The 13,563-nt window shown below is 43.3% G+C and overlaps 3 protein-coding genes across 3 annotated transcripts; 1 reads left to right on the top strand and 2 right to left on the bottom strand.

Annotated features, from left to right (window-relative positions):
* Positions 1-561: 561 nt before the first annotated feature.
* GL218_03933 (putative ribosomal protein s21 protein) lies at positions 562-1,153 on the top strand (the record flags this gene model as incomplete). Its single annotated transcript, XM_033580513.1, has 2 exons — positions 562-611; positions 697-1,153. The coding sequence occupies 2 exons, from the start codon at positions 562-564 to the stop codon at positions 1,151-1,153; spliced, it is 507 nt and encodes a 168-aa protein (XP_033437399.1).
* Positions 1,154-5,960: 4,807 nt separating this feature from the next.
* Positions 5,961-7,127, bottom strand: GL218_03932 (uncharacterized protein; the record flags this gene model as incomplete). The annotated part of the gene is made up of 4 exons (XM_033580512.1): positions 5,961-6,198; positions 6,260-6,545; positions 6,752-7,018; positions 7,082-7,127. The coding sequence occupies 4 exons, from the start codon at positions 7,125-7,127 to the stop codon at positions 5,961-5,963; spliced, it is 837 nt and encodes a 278-aa protein (XP_033437130.1).
* Positions 7,128-12,002: 4,875 nt separating this feature from the next.
* On the bottom strand, positions 12,003-12,992 carry GL218_03931 (Carboxylesterase NlhH; the record flags this gene model as incomplete). Its single annotated transcript, XM_033580511.1, has 1 exon — positions 12,003-12,992. One exon carries the CDS (start codon positions 12,990-12,992, stop codon positions 12,003-12,005), a length of 990 nt encoding a protein of 329 aa, XP_033437326.1.
* Between the last annotated feature and the right edge of the window lie 571 nt (positions 12,993-13,563).

The following is a 13,563-nucleotide window of genomic DNA, read 5'->3' as shown; positions in this document are numbered from 1 at the left end:
ATTTAATAAAGTAACTTAACCTATTAAATAATATAAATATAAATATAATTTTTAAAATTTTACATAATTATTTTAAATATTAATAAATATTATAAAATTTATTTAAATATTATTATTCTTTATAATAATAATGTTATAAATCCTTATGTTGATATATAAAGACGCATACCTTTTTTTCAATCACCTTAGGTACCTAGGTACTTCGGACTAAGTATTTAGGTACCTAACGATACAGCGGATACGGCAAATTATCGGCACTAGAGTCACGGAAAAAAAAAAGAGGACGGAGTTATGGTGTGGACCCATCAGAAAATCGTAATGGACCGCAATTAACGGAAGCTTCGCTTTCTTTAATCGCGACCACCGGAGGAAGTCCTTGGATCTCAAGTCTCAATCTCGAGACTTAGCCAAGTTTCGTATAACTCTTAAGATGTAAGAATAAATACTAGACACCAATTATGCTACACCTTCCCTAATCTTTATATTTTATAGGGTTGAGTTCTGTCGAATAGCGCAAGTCGCTGTTCGATCAACGTCACTCCTCCGAAATTCCACCTCGAGATGGCAACCATGCTCCTTCTCGGTCGTGTCTACTACTCCCTTAATACCGAGTATAAGGCATATCTCAACTTCTCCGATTCTACGGTCAAGCGATGCTGATAACGGCCCTCCTAAAGACTCTACTCTTTCTCCCAGATCACCTCTAGCCCGCGCGCGGCACAAGAACTATTCTTCTATTTGGGGCGATCCTTTTCCAGAAGAAAATAATAGCGGTGATGAGATCAAAAAGCCAAATATCTCGGCATACGATGACCCCTTCACCCCCGAAATCGACTTCGAAACTGGCGAACTTAACAAGAACAAATTTCTAGAGGAAAGACCGGTCCCTACCCGTCCTATATTGCGCCTTGTCCCACGAACTGGTCGTACTATTCATGTCACGAAAAATTCTGATGTAGCACGGTCATTTGCGCTTTTATCTGTCCATGTATCGTCAAACAGGGTCCGACATGACTTGAACTCTCAGAGGTACCACGAGCGACCAGGTCTGAAACGAAAGAGGCTTAAGAGTGAGAGATGGCAGAAGAGATTTCAAAAGGGGTTCAAGGCTTGTGTCAAGAGAGTCAGAGAGTTAACAAAGCAGGGCTGGTAAATCCGGGTCTTTCGTGTATAATTGTCCAGGTCGACCTGAATCACACCATTCATGTCGCCAATTATATAAATCTAAATATGTTGTACATCATGCGACTATGCTCTCGAAATTTCGATTGCATGATTGCATTGAATTAAGAAGCAACAGTAGCGAAACTGTCAAAGTAAAAAGGGGCGAAGCTACCTAATACATGATTTATACGAAAAAAGGCAATGCATCCCTAGCCTTCGGCGTATTTATCACAATCCTAGGGACATCAACTATTCAATATTGGCGTCTTGTCCAGACAAGCCTACAGCCGGTAGCAAACAGCCCAGGGAAGAAAGGCGCGCCTATCGGCATTCAGGAGACGCGACCAGATTATAAGTAAGGTCTATCATATTTAATACACAATGCCGTTACAAGTTAATAGTGAATTTATAAAGATCCCAACAGTCCGATTAGCATCAATCAATAATTTAAGCAGTTGAGGAAATGTTAGCAACGTGTATACATAATACGCAACCAAGAGAAACGTGCCGAGTGCTAAACAGCGCCATGATAGGTCGAAACGGCCTAAAAAGAAAAGGTTCGATTGTCTAGTAGATTTGTAAGAGGAATTGGTATCTCTTATTTACCTACTTAAAAGAGTATGGCAACTAGAAATAGTTAAAATGTAACTTGGAGTCTAAGGACAGAAGAAGACCGAGAAAATAAACCTATAAGATGTACTGGAAACTGAAAAAGAAAATTACGTCTGCCTCTAGCTGGCTCCAGAGGGGTCGTAAGAATATTAATAAGGCATACTAGACAGCCAACTTGAGCAGGGAGAAGTGTATACAAGGATAGAGGTCAAAATGCTAGATACTTCTACATGGAAGGAGAGTAGCGTAGACGCGTCAATATATTATATAACCCAACAATGCCGAGGGAGCTTCAAAAGGCGAAATTTAGAAGCTACGGGAAGAACAATAAGCGGTGAGAGGCAGCAGAGACCTTAAAATAAAGGAGCTGAGTCTCCGTTGCTGAAAGGGATTGTTTTGTCTGGAGATTTAACACACACACAGAAAGGATTGAGAGATGAGATAGAAAGTCACAAGAGTAAATTCCGAATGACCTACATTAGGCTCCAGAAAGACCTAATGCAACACTCCGAAATGTATGCACTTATAGAGGCCATAACTGCCGCTCTCCTATGGATGGCTAGAGGGAGTAATTTACAACTTAGCCGTGCACAAACTGATGCCAAAGTTGCAAGGCTTGAAAGACAGGTCAGAAGGATACGACTAAGGCTTGATAAATACGAAAAGTTTCAAATGGAAAATCAAAAGATCAAGGATATGAAACCGAACAAACAAGAAATCGCGATACTACAGCAAACATTCAGAGAAACAGAACGACAAGATAACAATAAGCCTACAAATATAATACCACAGGAAATAGAAGCGGTTACCATACAGCTAAAATCAAAGGAGGAAGAATTAGCCGGCCTAAGACAAAAGCTAGAGCAAACAATTGTAGAGTTAGAAAAGCTACAGAAGCGGGAAAGTTTGCATCAAGAAGCTCTACAGCAAGAACAGAAGAAATTCAGTGTAAAGTTACAGGATTTTAAGAACACAATGACTAAAGATATCCAAAACTTAACCGATAAGCTGAGCGTAGAAGAGAATAGGAAACATCGACTTTTTCAACATGTTCAAACACTCCAGGGAACCATCCGTGTAATGTGTCGCATCCGACCAGAAGCTTCCAGTCAGTTATTGGAATATAAAACAGAGACAGGATACTTCTACGACCACGCGACTAAGTTAATAGTCCAAGAAGAAGAACTACAATATGAGTTTGAGCGGATATTTCTTCCCGAGGACACAAACGGTGATATTTTCGGCGGAGTCAGCCACTTCGTGAAATCGGTCCTTGAAGGGAAAAAGGCATGTATATTCTGCTATGGTCAATCGGGTACCGGTAAGACATACACGATGAGTAATCTAGATAACGTCAAGAATCGAGAAGAAGGTGTCGACTACGAGAATGATGGTATTATCCCAAGGGTAAAGACAATGATCTTCAGAGAGAAGAAAAGGCTCCGCGAGCTTGGTACTGAGCTTGTGGTTAGTGCACGCTGTTTTGAGATATACGACGAGAATCTATGGTTAATACAAGCAGACGGAAGTAAGAAGAAACCACGGGTTATAAGCAGCATCGTGAATTCAGACTTCCAGACGCTCGACTCAGCTAAAGACTTCAGCGCTTTAGTTAACTCCGGGATGAAAAACAGGCATTTCGAAGCGACTGCTTTGAATAAAACCTCATCCCGGTCTCATTTCATCATCAGCCTCAAAACAGTCACCAAAATCGAAGGTAGTCATGGTAAAGCACGCGAAGGCATATTCTGCATAGTAGATCTCGCAGGCTTCGAGAGAACCGAACAAGCAGAAACCACGGGGAAAACTTTCAAGGAAGGCAATGACATTAACTTATCACTAATGGCACTAAGAAGCACATTAGAAGCTCTTGCCAAGAATGGACCCCTAAAGTTTAGAGATAGTATACTCACGATGGTCCTGCAGCCCTTTCTTGGCGAGGACAGCATGACACTCATGTTTATTATGATTAGCCTCTTGAAGGATAACTGGCAGGCGACTAAGTGGTCACTTGAGCTTGCGAAAATCGTAAGTTAGGAATAATTATGGCTTGTCTACTCTGTTCATTGTATGTTAAGACGCTAACCACCTATCATGATTTAGGCTCGGGTCGCAAAGAAACGAAACAGAGATAGTGAACGTGCGACAGCGGCGGTGGGAAGGAGGCAGCCGAACGTACTAGCAAGTACAGCTCAACTGCGAAGGGGCAAGAAATGAGCAAAAGTCATCAGTTATTTGGAGGAGGGGCGGGGAGATCTTGGTTGGAATTCTCTCGGGTGTCTAATGCCAATACATGTTTACGAGATACATCTTGATAGGTATATCCACTTGGCGAACGCTCGTGAGTCTTAGTAATGTATCATTCCCGGTCAAGGGTGGAAAGGAGCGACAAGAAGAAAAAAAAGCCTCAAAAAAGCTGATCTCACCGGTACCCTTAAGGCCGTACTTCTGCATACACCGATTCAGACGCCGCTTTGCCATTGCGTCACGATGAATCGCCTTCCTCTTACGAGACGTGAATATCGGGGTCGTTAGAATATCTGCTCACTCCTAGGATTAGGTTTTACTTCTTTATGACAGGGCCTTAATCAAGCCTCAAACTTTGCCATAACCACCGGGAGATTCGTAGGTTGTTATTGGATTAGGGCGGGTCTATCCGTGCTTCTTCATACATTAATGAGGCGACAAATGGCGTCTTGACTTTACTTGCCGGTCCCCTGACAATCATTGAACACACTTCCCCTTGACGCACTTTGCCGCCCCATAACGGCCGCGCTGTGACCCCCTTGTCAGTTAACGTGTTCAAGCCTTCTTGTTACGGACTTGCCGTGTCACTTTTTAGCGAGCAGTAGGTACATTCCGGTTGGGATATCCTTAAGAGGCCAAGAGAACTCACGCTTATTACAGCAGCCACTTGATCCCGTAATATTTACCAGTAAGTGAGTTCTATGAATAGAATAGAAAGTTGATCGCTTGTTGACTTCGAGTAGACCCTTGTCATCCTAGGCTTGGTCATTTCGTCTATGCCGTGTAGAAGGGAGTTGAGTGATCAGTAGTGAAGGACGGAATACATTGGAGGTTCCAGTCCCTATCGCTAGTACATACATTGATACCTGTGAATCAATAATTCTATGCGCAGATGCATAGGTAGGTAATGCTTATGTAGCTGCGAGGCACATTACAGGCTGGCCAGAAGGCTCCACCGGGGAAAGATAAACAAGCCAAAACTTATCACGACGATAACGGTTGTTTCGGAAAATATGCCTCAAGCTCTTGAAAAGCTATTGTCTCGAGGGTTTTAGGGGGTCGGCGGAGCTCTTTCTTTTAACCACTTCTTCCCCCTTCTTAATTAAATTTCATTTTGTAATGTTATGTTATTGACGAAATTTATCAAAACGTCTTATTAAAACTTGAATTCACTATAATTTTAATAATATATAAAACAAGACGTATTACTCTTGTATAACTTCGTCCCGGCATTCGAAATAATGTTCACTACTATTTTAATGAGTGAACATTGTCGTTAGGTTGAAAAGCTCCACTACGAGAGCAAGTAGTCCAAAAAAAGGATACGAAGGTAGGTTTTTTTTTTTTTTTAAAAAAAAAAAAAAACTGTCTAACAGGCCGGATGATCAGATGATCTGGTCCCATCACTACTCGAAGTAATGCCAAAGCCTCATCCCAGATTCGCTTCTATGTAACTTGTCCTTGAGCTAAAAGAACAAACCCTGAGACTCTACCTTTTATTAGTCTCGTACGACTCTGAGAACATGTCGGGAGACTGGGAGCGATGGCTTACGGTCGAAGCTCCGGGTGCTGCAACGCGGCATCAGCCAGTTGATGACCATCGTGTTCCAAGCCCCGTCTTGAGTATTTCCCCGCTACTGCGGCACTGCTAGGATGGGGTAGGATCTCAGGTACTCTCCATCAATATTTGTCGAACCGAGGACATGTTTATTCGTGCCTAACCTAAGGTATATAATTTCAGACACAAGAAACATCAATTATGTAGCTACCTAGGTAAGCACCTGCAACAAGGCATACATGATTTTGTGTGACTTTGCATTCACCGCCACCTACTTACATAGGTACCTACCTAGGTAGATAAATATATACGATTAAGCATATCTGCACATTCGAACCCCAGGAGAGGCCTACCTAAGCTGTACTTGTTACCTGGGTACTTATAAGAACTCTCCTGTGAAGATACCGGTAGGATCAACGCGCTTCTTCAGTGATTGAAGTCTACCCACTGTGTCGGTATCTTTGTAGCGGTACTCTATAGGATCTTCACGGGTAGTATTGGTATAGGAGATGGATGCTTCCTCTCCAGTACCCTCACGCATGGCAGCTTGCGCCTTATGTTCCATCATATCGACGAACTCATGGTTGGAGGCATCTGTATACCAGCTCAGAATGTTACTAGCAAGAGTCAGAAAATCCTGGTTCCAATACTCTAAGATAAGATTCCATATAAACTTACAGCCAGTACTCTACATTCTCGTTGCCGAATGAAGATCTAAGCTCTCTTTTAGCCCGGCATGGAGTATGCCATTCAACTGTGTACCCTGAGCGTGCTGCGTCTGTGCAATTCTCAACCAGCTCGGAATGAAGCTCTGCAAGGCGTTTAAAGTTCCCAGTACTCCAGCCAGCCAGGCCCACTTGGCTGAATCTTTTCAAATTGCCTTCGGCGCAGACCCAATCTAGATGATCGCTGTGCTTGTCAAAAGTAGACGGAAATAATATCTGCTGGGCTGGACCGGCGTCTACTAGTTATTGGAAAAGTTTGGCAGCTTTAGTGGCTGGCAAAAGGCTTGAGGCGCAACTAACAGCACTTGCTGATTTAAGTCTGTAGGCGCCTGGACGATCATAATATGGCCTGCTGATATGTACTCTGTGCTATTCATGATAGCCTCTAAAGCGACACAGACAGCATCGAGGCTTTGCATAGAGAAGATGTATGTGCCATACATACGTTGTCCGCCTTCGTTTCCAAGTAAGGAGTATGGCTTCGTCTTGATAGTCAGCTCCGTGACTGGGCCAAAAAATTGCCCAGTACCGCAGACTCCCCAGAAAAGCTCCGGATATTGTCTTTCTAAGACTTCTACTAGCTCACCCTTGGAGTTTATGAGTTTGGCAGCGATAATGTTTTCACTACCGTAACCGATGAAAGGGGCGTAAGTGCTGATACCACCGTCGAGGTAGTAGGGAATTATGTCGACAGTGTTACCATTTCCAACAGCTAATATTGACGTAAGTATATGCTAAGTGGGGAGAATGGATCTTTAATTTTTCTATTTTATACCCGCGAACTGTTTATGAAGGTGTAGAGTAATCTGAAATTCCTTCATCCGAGTACCACCTCTGGCCGTGGCGAGATTGTTGTCTGCATCAATAGAACCGCCCTTGTATCGGCTCAGGTCGATAATGATTCCATTCTAGCCAATAGATGACCATTGGCTATGCCCACCTGAGACCGGAACGAAAGGCACAGAAGCTGATATGGCCTCCCGTATAGTATGTACGATGTCGTTCTCGTTTGCGGGTTGAACGATAGCAAACGGTACCTTTAGCTTGTAGTTTGACCAGCGTCTCATGGATAATTGAAAGTCGGAGGACTCCGTATCTCTCAAAATCTTCGACTCCGGCGATAGCTTGGGAAGTAAAGACGAAAGGAAGGCGGCACAAGGCATAATTGCTCAAGAACATAGATAGAAAGGGATAAGTTGGAGTAGAAGTAATCACGAAAATGTATGAGGATCATTGAGGGGCTAGAGATAAGGGAATTGAAGATGCACGGAATTAGAGTGCGATAGAGAGAACAAAGCCCAACATGTCAAAAAGTGTTAGCGAGGGGAGACGTATGATAGCATTGGCAGATTCATCTGTGACTAGGATGCTAGACCCGGTCGCCTTTTGAAGTAAGGGATTAAGTACTTATACATGATATCGAGAGGTACAAGTAAAATATACATATATAAACTCATTGTTTGAAGTATTTCGCTGTTTTGGCCTTCACTGCACAGTGTCCGTATATTAAACTGCCGAGACCTCTAGACGAAATGATTTATCTATAACTATTTTATTTTTTGGCATGGCCTCGAGAGGGTAGCTGTCGAAGGCGTGGCTAGACGCTTGGCTAGAGCCGGATAAGAACCTAGCAGGCCAACAACACTCTTAACTAGGTGCTAGAGTAACGTATGTACCAACCGAGTACCAAGTGATACCTGAGAAGTACACAAGAGGCTGGGTTGTAGTAAAGGATATCGCCCATCCGAAAATAACGGCGCGCGTGATGCCTATAGTAATGACCCTGTTTCGGTTAGCTCTGGTATACGCTTCTAGAAAGAAAAGGAGTTATTGTAGATAAATACAGGTTTTCCTGGAATAACGGAATACGAAATAAATTACACATATCCGAGCAAAAATATCCGGCAATGGCAATCTTCTGTTTCCAGGTTAGCTTGAGCCGACGAACATGTTGTATAGGTAAGTACGACGAAAATTGATACATTAAAGATCAGATCTGAGATGTCTAGAGAGAAATAGAATCGCTGAACTTTGATACAAGCCGCGCCACATTTTATCTCGAATTGGTTCGAGAGAGTCGCTTTCTCATATATATAGAAGTCCTCGGTATGCGCGATCTGACCGTTCACAAGTGCTTGTTAGGTGCCGAAGCCGCCGACCGTAGTTGCTGTTCAATAACAGTTAGTCTTAAGTGCCTATAATTACACTCTTCCTATTAACGACATGCCGATGATTTAAGTTATCGACAGCGCAATATAGATAACTATTGACGGGATAGTGATCCAGTCATCAATGCCTAGTATCGCTGAGCTTACCGACCGTGCGCAGAACCTGAATCCGACCAAAATAATAGGTACAAAAACGTCTGTCTGGTTGGAATTCCGGATATTGACCTTATGACGTGACGATACGTATATAAGGTAGAATTTACAAAACGAAGTGTTAAGTTTGGAAGATATATCGGTTGGTACCTAATATTAGATTTATTAGCTGTTAGCTCTTAGTTATGCATACGGAACCAGGCGCTATTGGTAATATCAACTCGATGGATTTAAAGAGGTTGGTAAAGTCAGAATTCTAAAAATCGATTCAAGCGACGGATGAATAGGTACCTAGTTAATACACTAAAGCGAAAATGAGTTTTCAGGTATTAATCTAAGACTATAGCTTCACTATAGCCGAAGGTAGTTAGAAGATTCCAAGCCTTTCTTGTAAAGGTATATTCGTGATATTTACTTGATCTACTACGAGCACCGTTTACCCAAAATTAAGGACTTTAGTTTTGACACGACTGTATCTAATACTAGAAATAGATTCGTAGCACGTTGAGATGGGTTTTCTATTGGACCACAAACAAGGTAGGGGAAAGCTTATTTCAGGGGCACCAATATCAGATATCTGCCTCAGTCCTTGTCGATTCTTTCAAGCATACCCTTGGAAAGAGAAACGTTCGTGCCAACGCTCAACTGTCTCGATTTTTTGATTTGCTCAATATGGCTTGGATTCCTAGACACTGTACAGATAAAGAGGGAGGTCCTTCTTATATATACATTCCATGTCACTATTCCATATACTGTACCTGAAAGTAGTCTCTTAACTATTTAGTTTAATGCGGAGATTTATACCTGATTAAATCCTATATATATTTCTAAAATAGCCTTAAGAGCTTAGGACCTCGGTCTAGCGATGTCAAGTGATCCAAGTACAAACGTTTGAGCGGGACATTAAGTCAGCCACATCAGCCAGCAGTTTGTTTCCGTGTAGCATAGTGCGTGAATCTTGCCGAAACTCCGCCATTAGATATCCACAAGGATTCAATGTGTGCAAAACGAAAGTCCGAAGATAATAAGAAACTAGGTTACTAGGGTAGTACGGCCGCAAGGATTTAGAATGGCGACGGTTTTGCAGGAGAAGAAAATTAAAAATACGAAGTTGATAATTGGATAGGTACTTAACGTACCTCCCTATTACAAGGTACCTCTTATACTTCAAGGCCCCGATTAGCTACCTAATACACCCCTTAGGTAGATACATTAGGTGCGTTATCCTTGATTATGAGTGCCGCTAATGGAACTCGGATGTTCTTGTTCAGTTATGTACTTTAGAAAAGAAGAACCAGGAAGATCTTAAATAATCTATTATTATCCCGGAATGCCGTATGATAGGTCATTCTTAAGCTACTTCTTTTGCCAATGGTCTCTGTCCTTGCTTGGCGGTGCTTGTGAGAGTAGCTGGTTAGGTAGGTATATTACTTCGGGAGGGAAGGAAGACCAGTAGCCACGCCTTATAAGTACCTCCTTGAAAATGCAGGTACGATGATTTTTAGTTAGGAGTACGCTGTATGTCATTGTGATGCCGGCACTTCCGCCGAGTTCAGGTACATTTTAAAATAATTTCCTATCATTTACGACGTTTTATTTGGTAACTAGTAGCTCGGTTATATTTTGTAAATATCGGGTTTTTAAAGGTCATGACAGTGTCAGGATTCTAGATGAAACATCTAGAACAAAGAACATGTTCAGTATATAGACGTAGAACCTTCTAGGTAGTTAGAGTTCCTTGCGGAACAACAAAGTTGTTTCCATGCTGTTTGGTTCCACCTCGTGACAGACAGTATCCTACCCAAATATACTTGTCCAAGTATTTCTTGAGTCTTGGGCTTAATTGTGTATTAAATGTAGGCTCTGGGGGTGGTATCATTCATATCGCGTCGAGTTCCTCTAGATAGGTAATGATGAGGTAGTGGTGGATGTAGTACGGCTCGGGTGATATAATTAACTCGTGGTGGACGTAGTAAACAAAAGGACCTGAAGGAAACTTGGCGGTGAGTCTGGGTTGTTCTACATACTCAAATAGAATGGTTGACATGGCGAGAAATGTTAACATACCTATTCAAACCGGTTAAACCGGCCTTCCTCGCAGCCTGTTTGTATCTGAATATAAATCCGACTCGAATCTGAATAGCATATGAAAATATTAGAGACATGAGGCGAAGTTGAGCATAGCAAACGGCGATATTTAAGTGGGCTGGCATGAAATATTTCTAACGGTACGATTGTAGCATTTGAACTGCGTATGGAGTTGACTCTCCTACCCATTGACAAACGTTTCTATGTACTGATTCGCGTACTACTTCCTCAACCAGGGGTTATAGACCAAATATTATAGGTATGGCAACACCACGACGCACAGATACATGAAAGGGGAGTGGAGACCAGATTGGTACCTTACTGTCGCCCAAAGAGAATTGCAGCACTCTGTGCGCTATGTTTCTGATAAAGCACGGCCATGCCTTAGAGATAATATGGGGAACCTCACGTCATTATCAACTGTCAGAGCGCATAGCAAACCATCTTCGGAGGTCTTCGGTCATCCCTAAAAACACCAATATCTGGTTATAGTGGAATGGAGAACGTGACATAGGGGATCTCGATGAAGGCTCCGTCCCCTCGGGGTGAGAATTTGACGCGTGTCCGTTAGTTAAATGTCGAGTGCTAAATGGAGAATATTTTTCGGCAGGGCTGAACATTTGTTGGTTGATTATTGAAAAGATGATGGTCTGAGCTCTAACTAACTCATACTACTTTAGCTCTCTCTCTTTTCTTTGCAGCTTTTCGCGTGGCGACAGGGATAATGAAACGACACCATAGCGAAAAGTGAGGCGGAAGAAATGAATTAAAGATCTTTAAAATTTTGGTTGGTCTTTAGAACGACGAAGATGTTTATAATTCGTGTTCGCCTCGAGTTAGCCCGAGTAAAATCAATATGGTGCTTTAATTGGTATTTTTAGGAAGGCCGTGCCGTTGATACCGACACCGAATAAGATAATGGGACGGTTTTTTTTTTATCAATTTCCGAATCTAATTATGGTGGACTAATTATTAATACACCCGTAAGGAGTTGGTAAGCCTGTTCACCAACCAAAGAAGGTCTATCCGGTGAAGTATAGTAAATGTTGTACATTCTTCCGGTAAGATAGCTTGTAACCAATACAAAACCCGAACCTAAACTTCCTCTTGTGAACACACAATCTGGATATATACGTGGATAGATAGGAGGCATTGATACCCCCTATACCTGGAACAGTCCAGACAACCTCCCACAGACCACCGAATCGTTTGATCGTGGAGCCACAAAATGTGATTACGTAGCGGCTATAGATTTAATGACAATGTCAACTCCAATAGCCAAGCCCTTTAGGTTGTTTGAAAGAAAGCTCTACGAATCCAGGCCAGCCTGGTCTGCCTTGCCATTATCGCAAAGGGTGCCGTTGGAACTATTCTTTCATATCCATGAGGGCCACCAGGCCACACATGGAGCTCTGCTTGAACCCCGCCCTCCCATAGCTTGGAGGCGAATGCCACAATTTCATCCCGAAAGGGTTCAGCCGAAGCGCAGTCGAGGTATGTCGGTGGCAACCCTGAGAGATCCTGCCCTCGACCGGGTGCTTCGTATTCAGTAACAGAGTTGCTCCCAGCGCGCTCACCGAGGAGACAATGCCAGGCAAACCTGTTTAGGGTCGAATTGTAAAATGGGCCAGTCGAGAACTGTTGGGACGAAACCTTTTCATTCCTATCATCGAGCATAGGACATTCGAGAACAAGGCCACACAGCTTCGGGCCGCCCTTATCACGTGCCATTAATGCTGTAGCCGCTGCCAAACCGCCCCCAGCAGATGTGCCGTAGAGCAGCAGGCGGTCAGGATCGATACCTAGTTCTGAGAGGTGCTTACCAGCCCAGAGTAATGCAGCGTAACAGTCTTCTGCAGGCTGCGTACCTGTATTCTCTGGCGCACGTCCGTACTCCACACTTATAGCGATGGCATTGAACTCCCTTGCCCATACGACACTAGTATCCAATCCCGCGAAGCGATCTGCTGCAACTAAGGCGCCACCGTGGATGTAGAAAATGCATGGATGCTGATCACCCGTCGCGGCCGCTGGCCGTACAACCGAGACCGTTAGATCCCTTCGAGGCCCAGGGATTGTGACGTCGTCGACTTGAACACTCTCGTCGGTAAGTAGAGCGTTCGTGAGAGGTTGAGTCCTCGCCGCCGCATCCTTCCTAAGCTTCTCAACCTCATACCTCTCAGGCGTGCCACCTAGAGCCTTAAATATCGCGTCTATCTCAGCGTCATAAGGTGGTCTTGGCAAGCGGTCAGCTGGCCCCGCCAAAACCTTGCGCATTCTGAGTGAGGCCGTAATATGTGTAGATAGTCCAACAAGTCCGGAGTGGCGTAGGGGTGAGGGCTTCCGTGTCGAGTTGAGACGCCCTTGAAAGTTTGGGTACTACGCGCCCAAGAAGTTACCAGTCGAGGAGACGGTTTGACATTTATATCGGAGCATTACATGTACAGGGGCTAGTCGATGGCGACAAGCTAACCTAGCGTGTCTATTGCAAGGGATGGAGAACTAGCTGGAGACACCTTAACCAATCGCGTGAAGCATAGCAAGGAAAATTTCCGGCAGTCGGTGAGGATCGAAGAGAAGGCGTCTTTGGAGATCGATTCCACAAAACACGGTTCTTTGGAGAAACGGCCAAGCGGATAGCGAAATAACTCGCATATCTCGAACCAGCTTACCAGCTTAACAGCTTAACATACGGTTAAGTTCAAATAGAGGTAGCTTCCTATCGCAACAAATATTTGGAATTAAGAACCGAATAAATGAGAATGAGTGCTTCAGTTAAGTAAAGCTACTACTTTTATCATTTCTTCTAACGATTTAATTCGGTAGTTCGAAACTGTGGTTGTCAGTA

The sequence above is a fragment of the Daldinia childiae genome, assembly GCF_008694065.1.
Source record: "Daldinia childiae strain JS-1345 chromosome Unknown Scaffold3, whole genome shotgun sequence".
Taxonomy (NCBI): domain Eukaryota; kingdom Fungi; phylum Ascomycota; class Sordariomycetes; order Xylariales; family Hypoxylaceae; genus Daldinia; species Daldinia childiae.
Note: the sequence above shows the minus strand (reverse complement) of the source record. Positions and strands in the feature narration are given on the sequence as shown.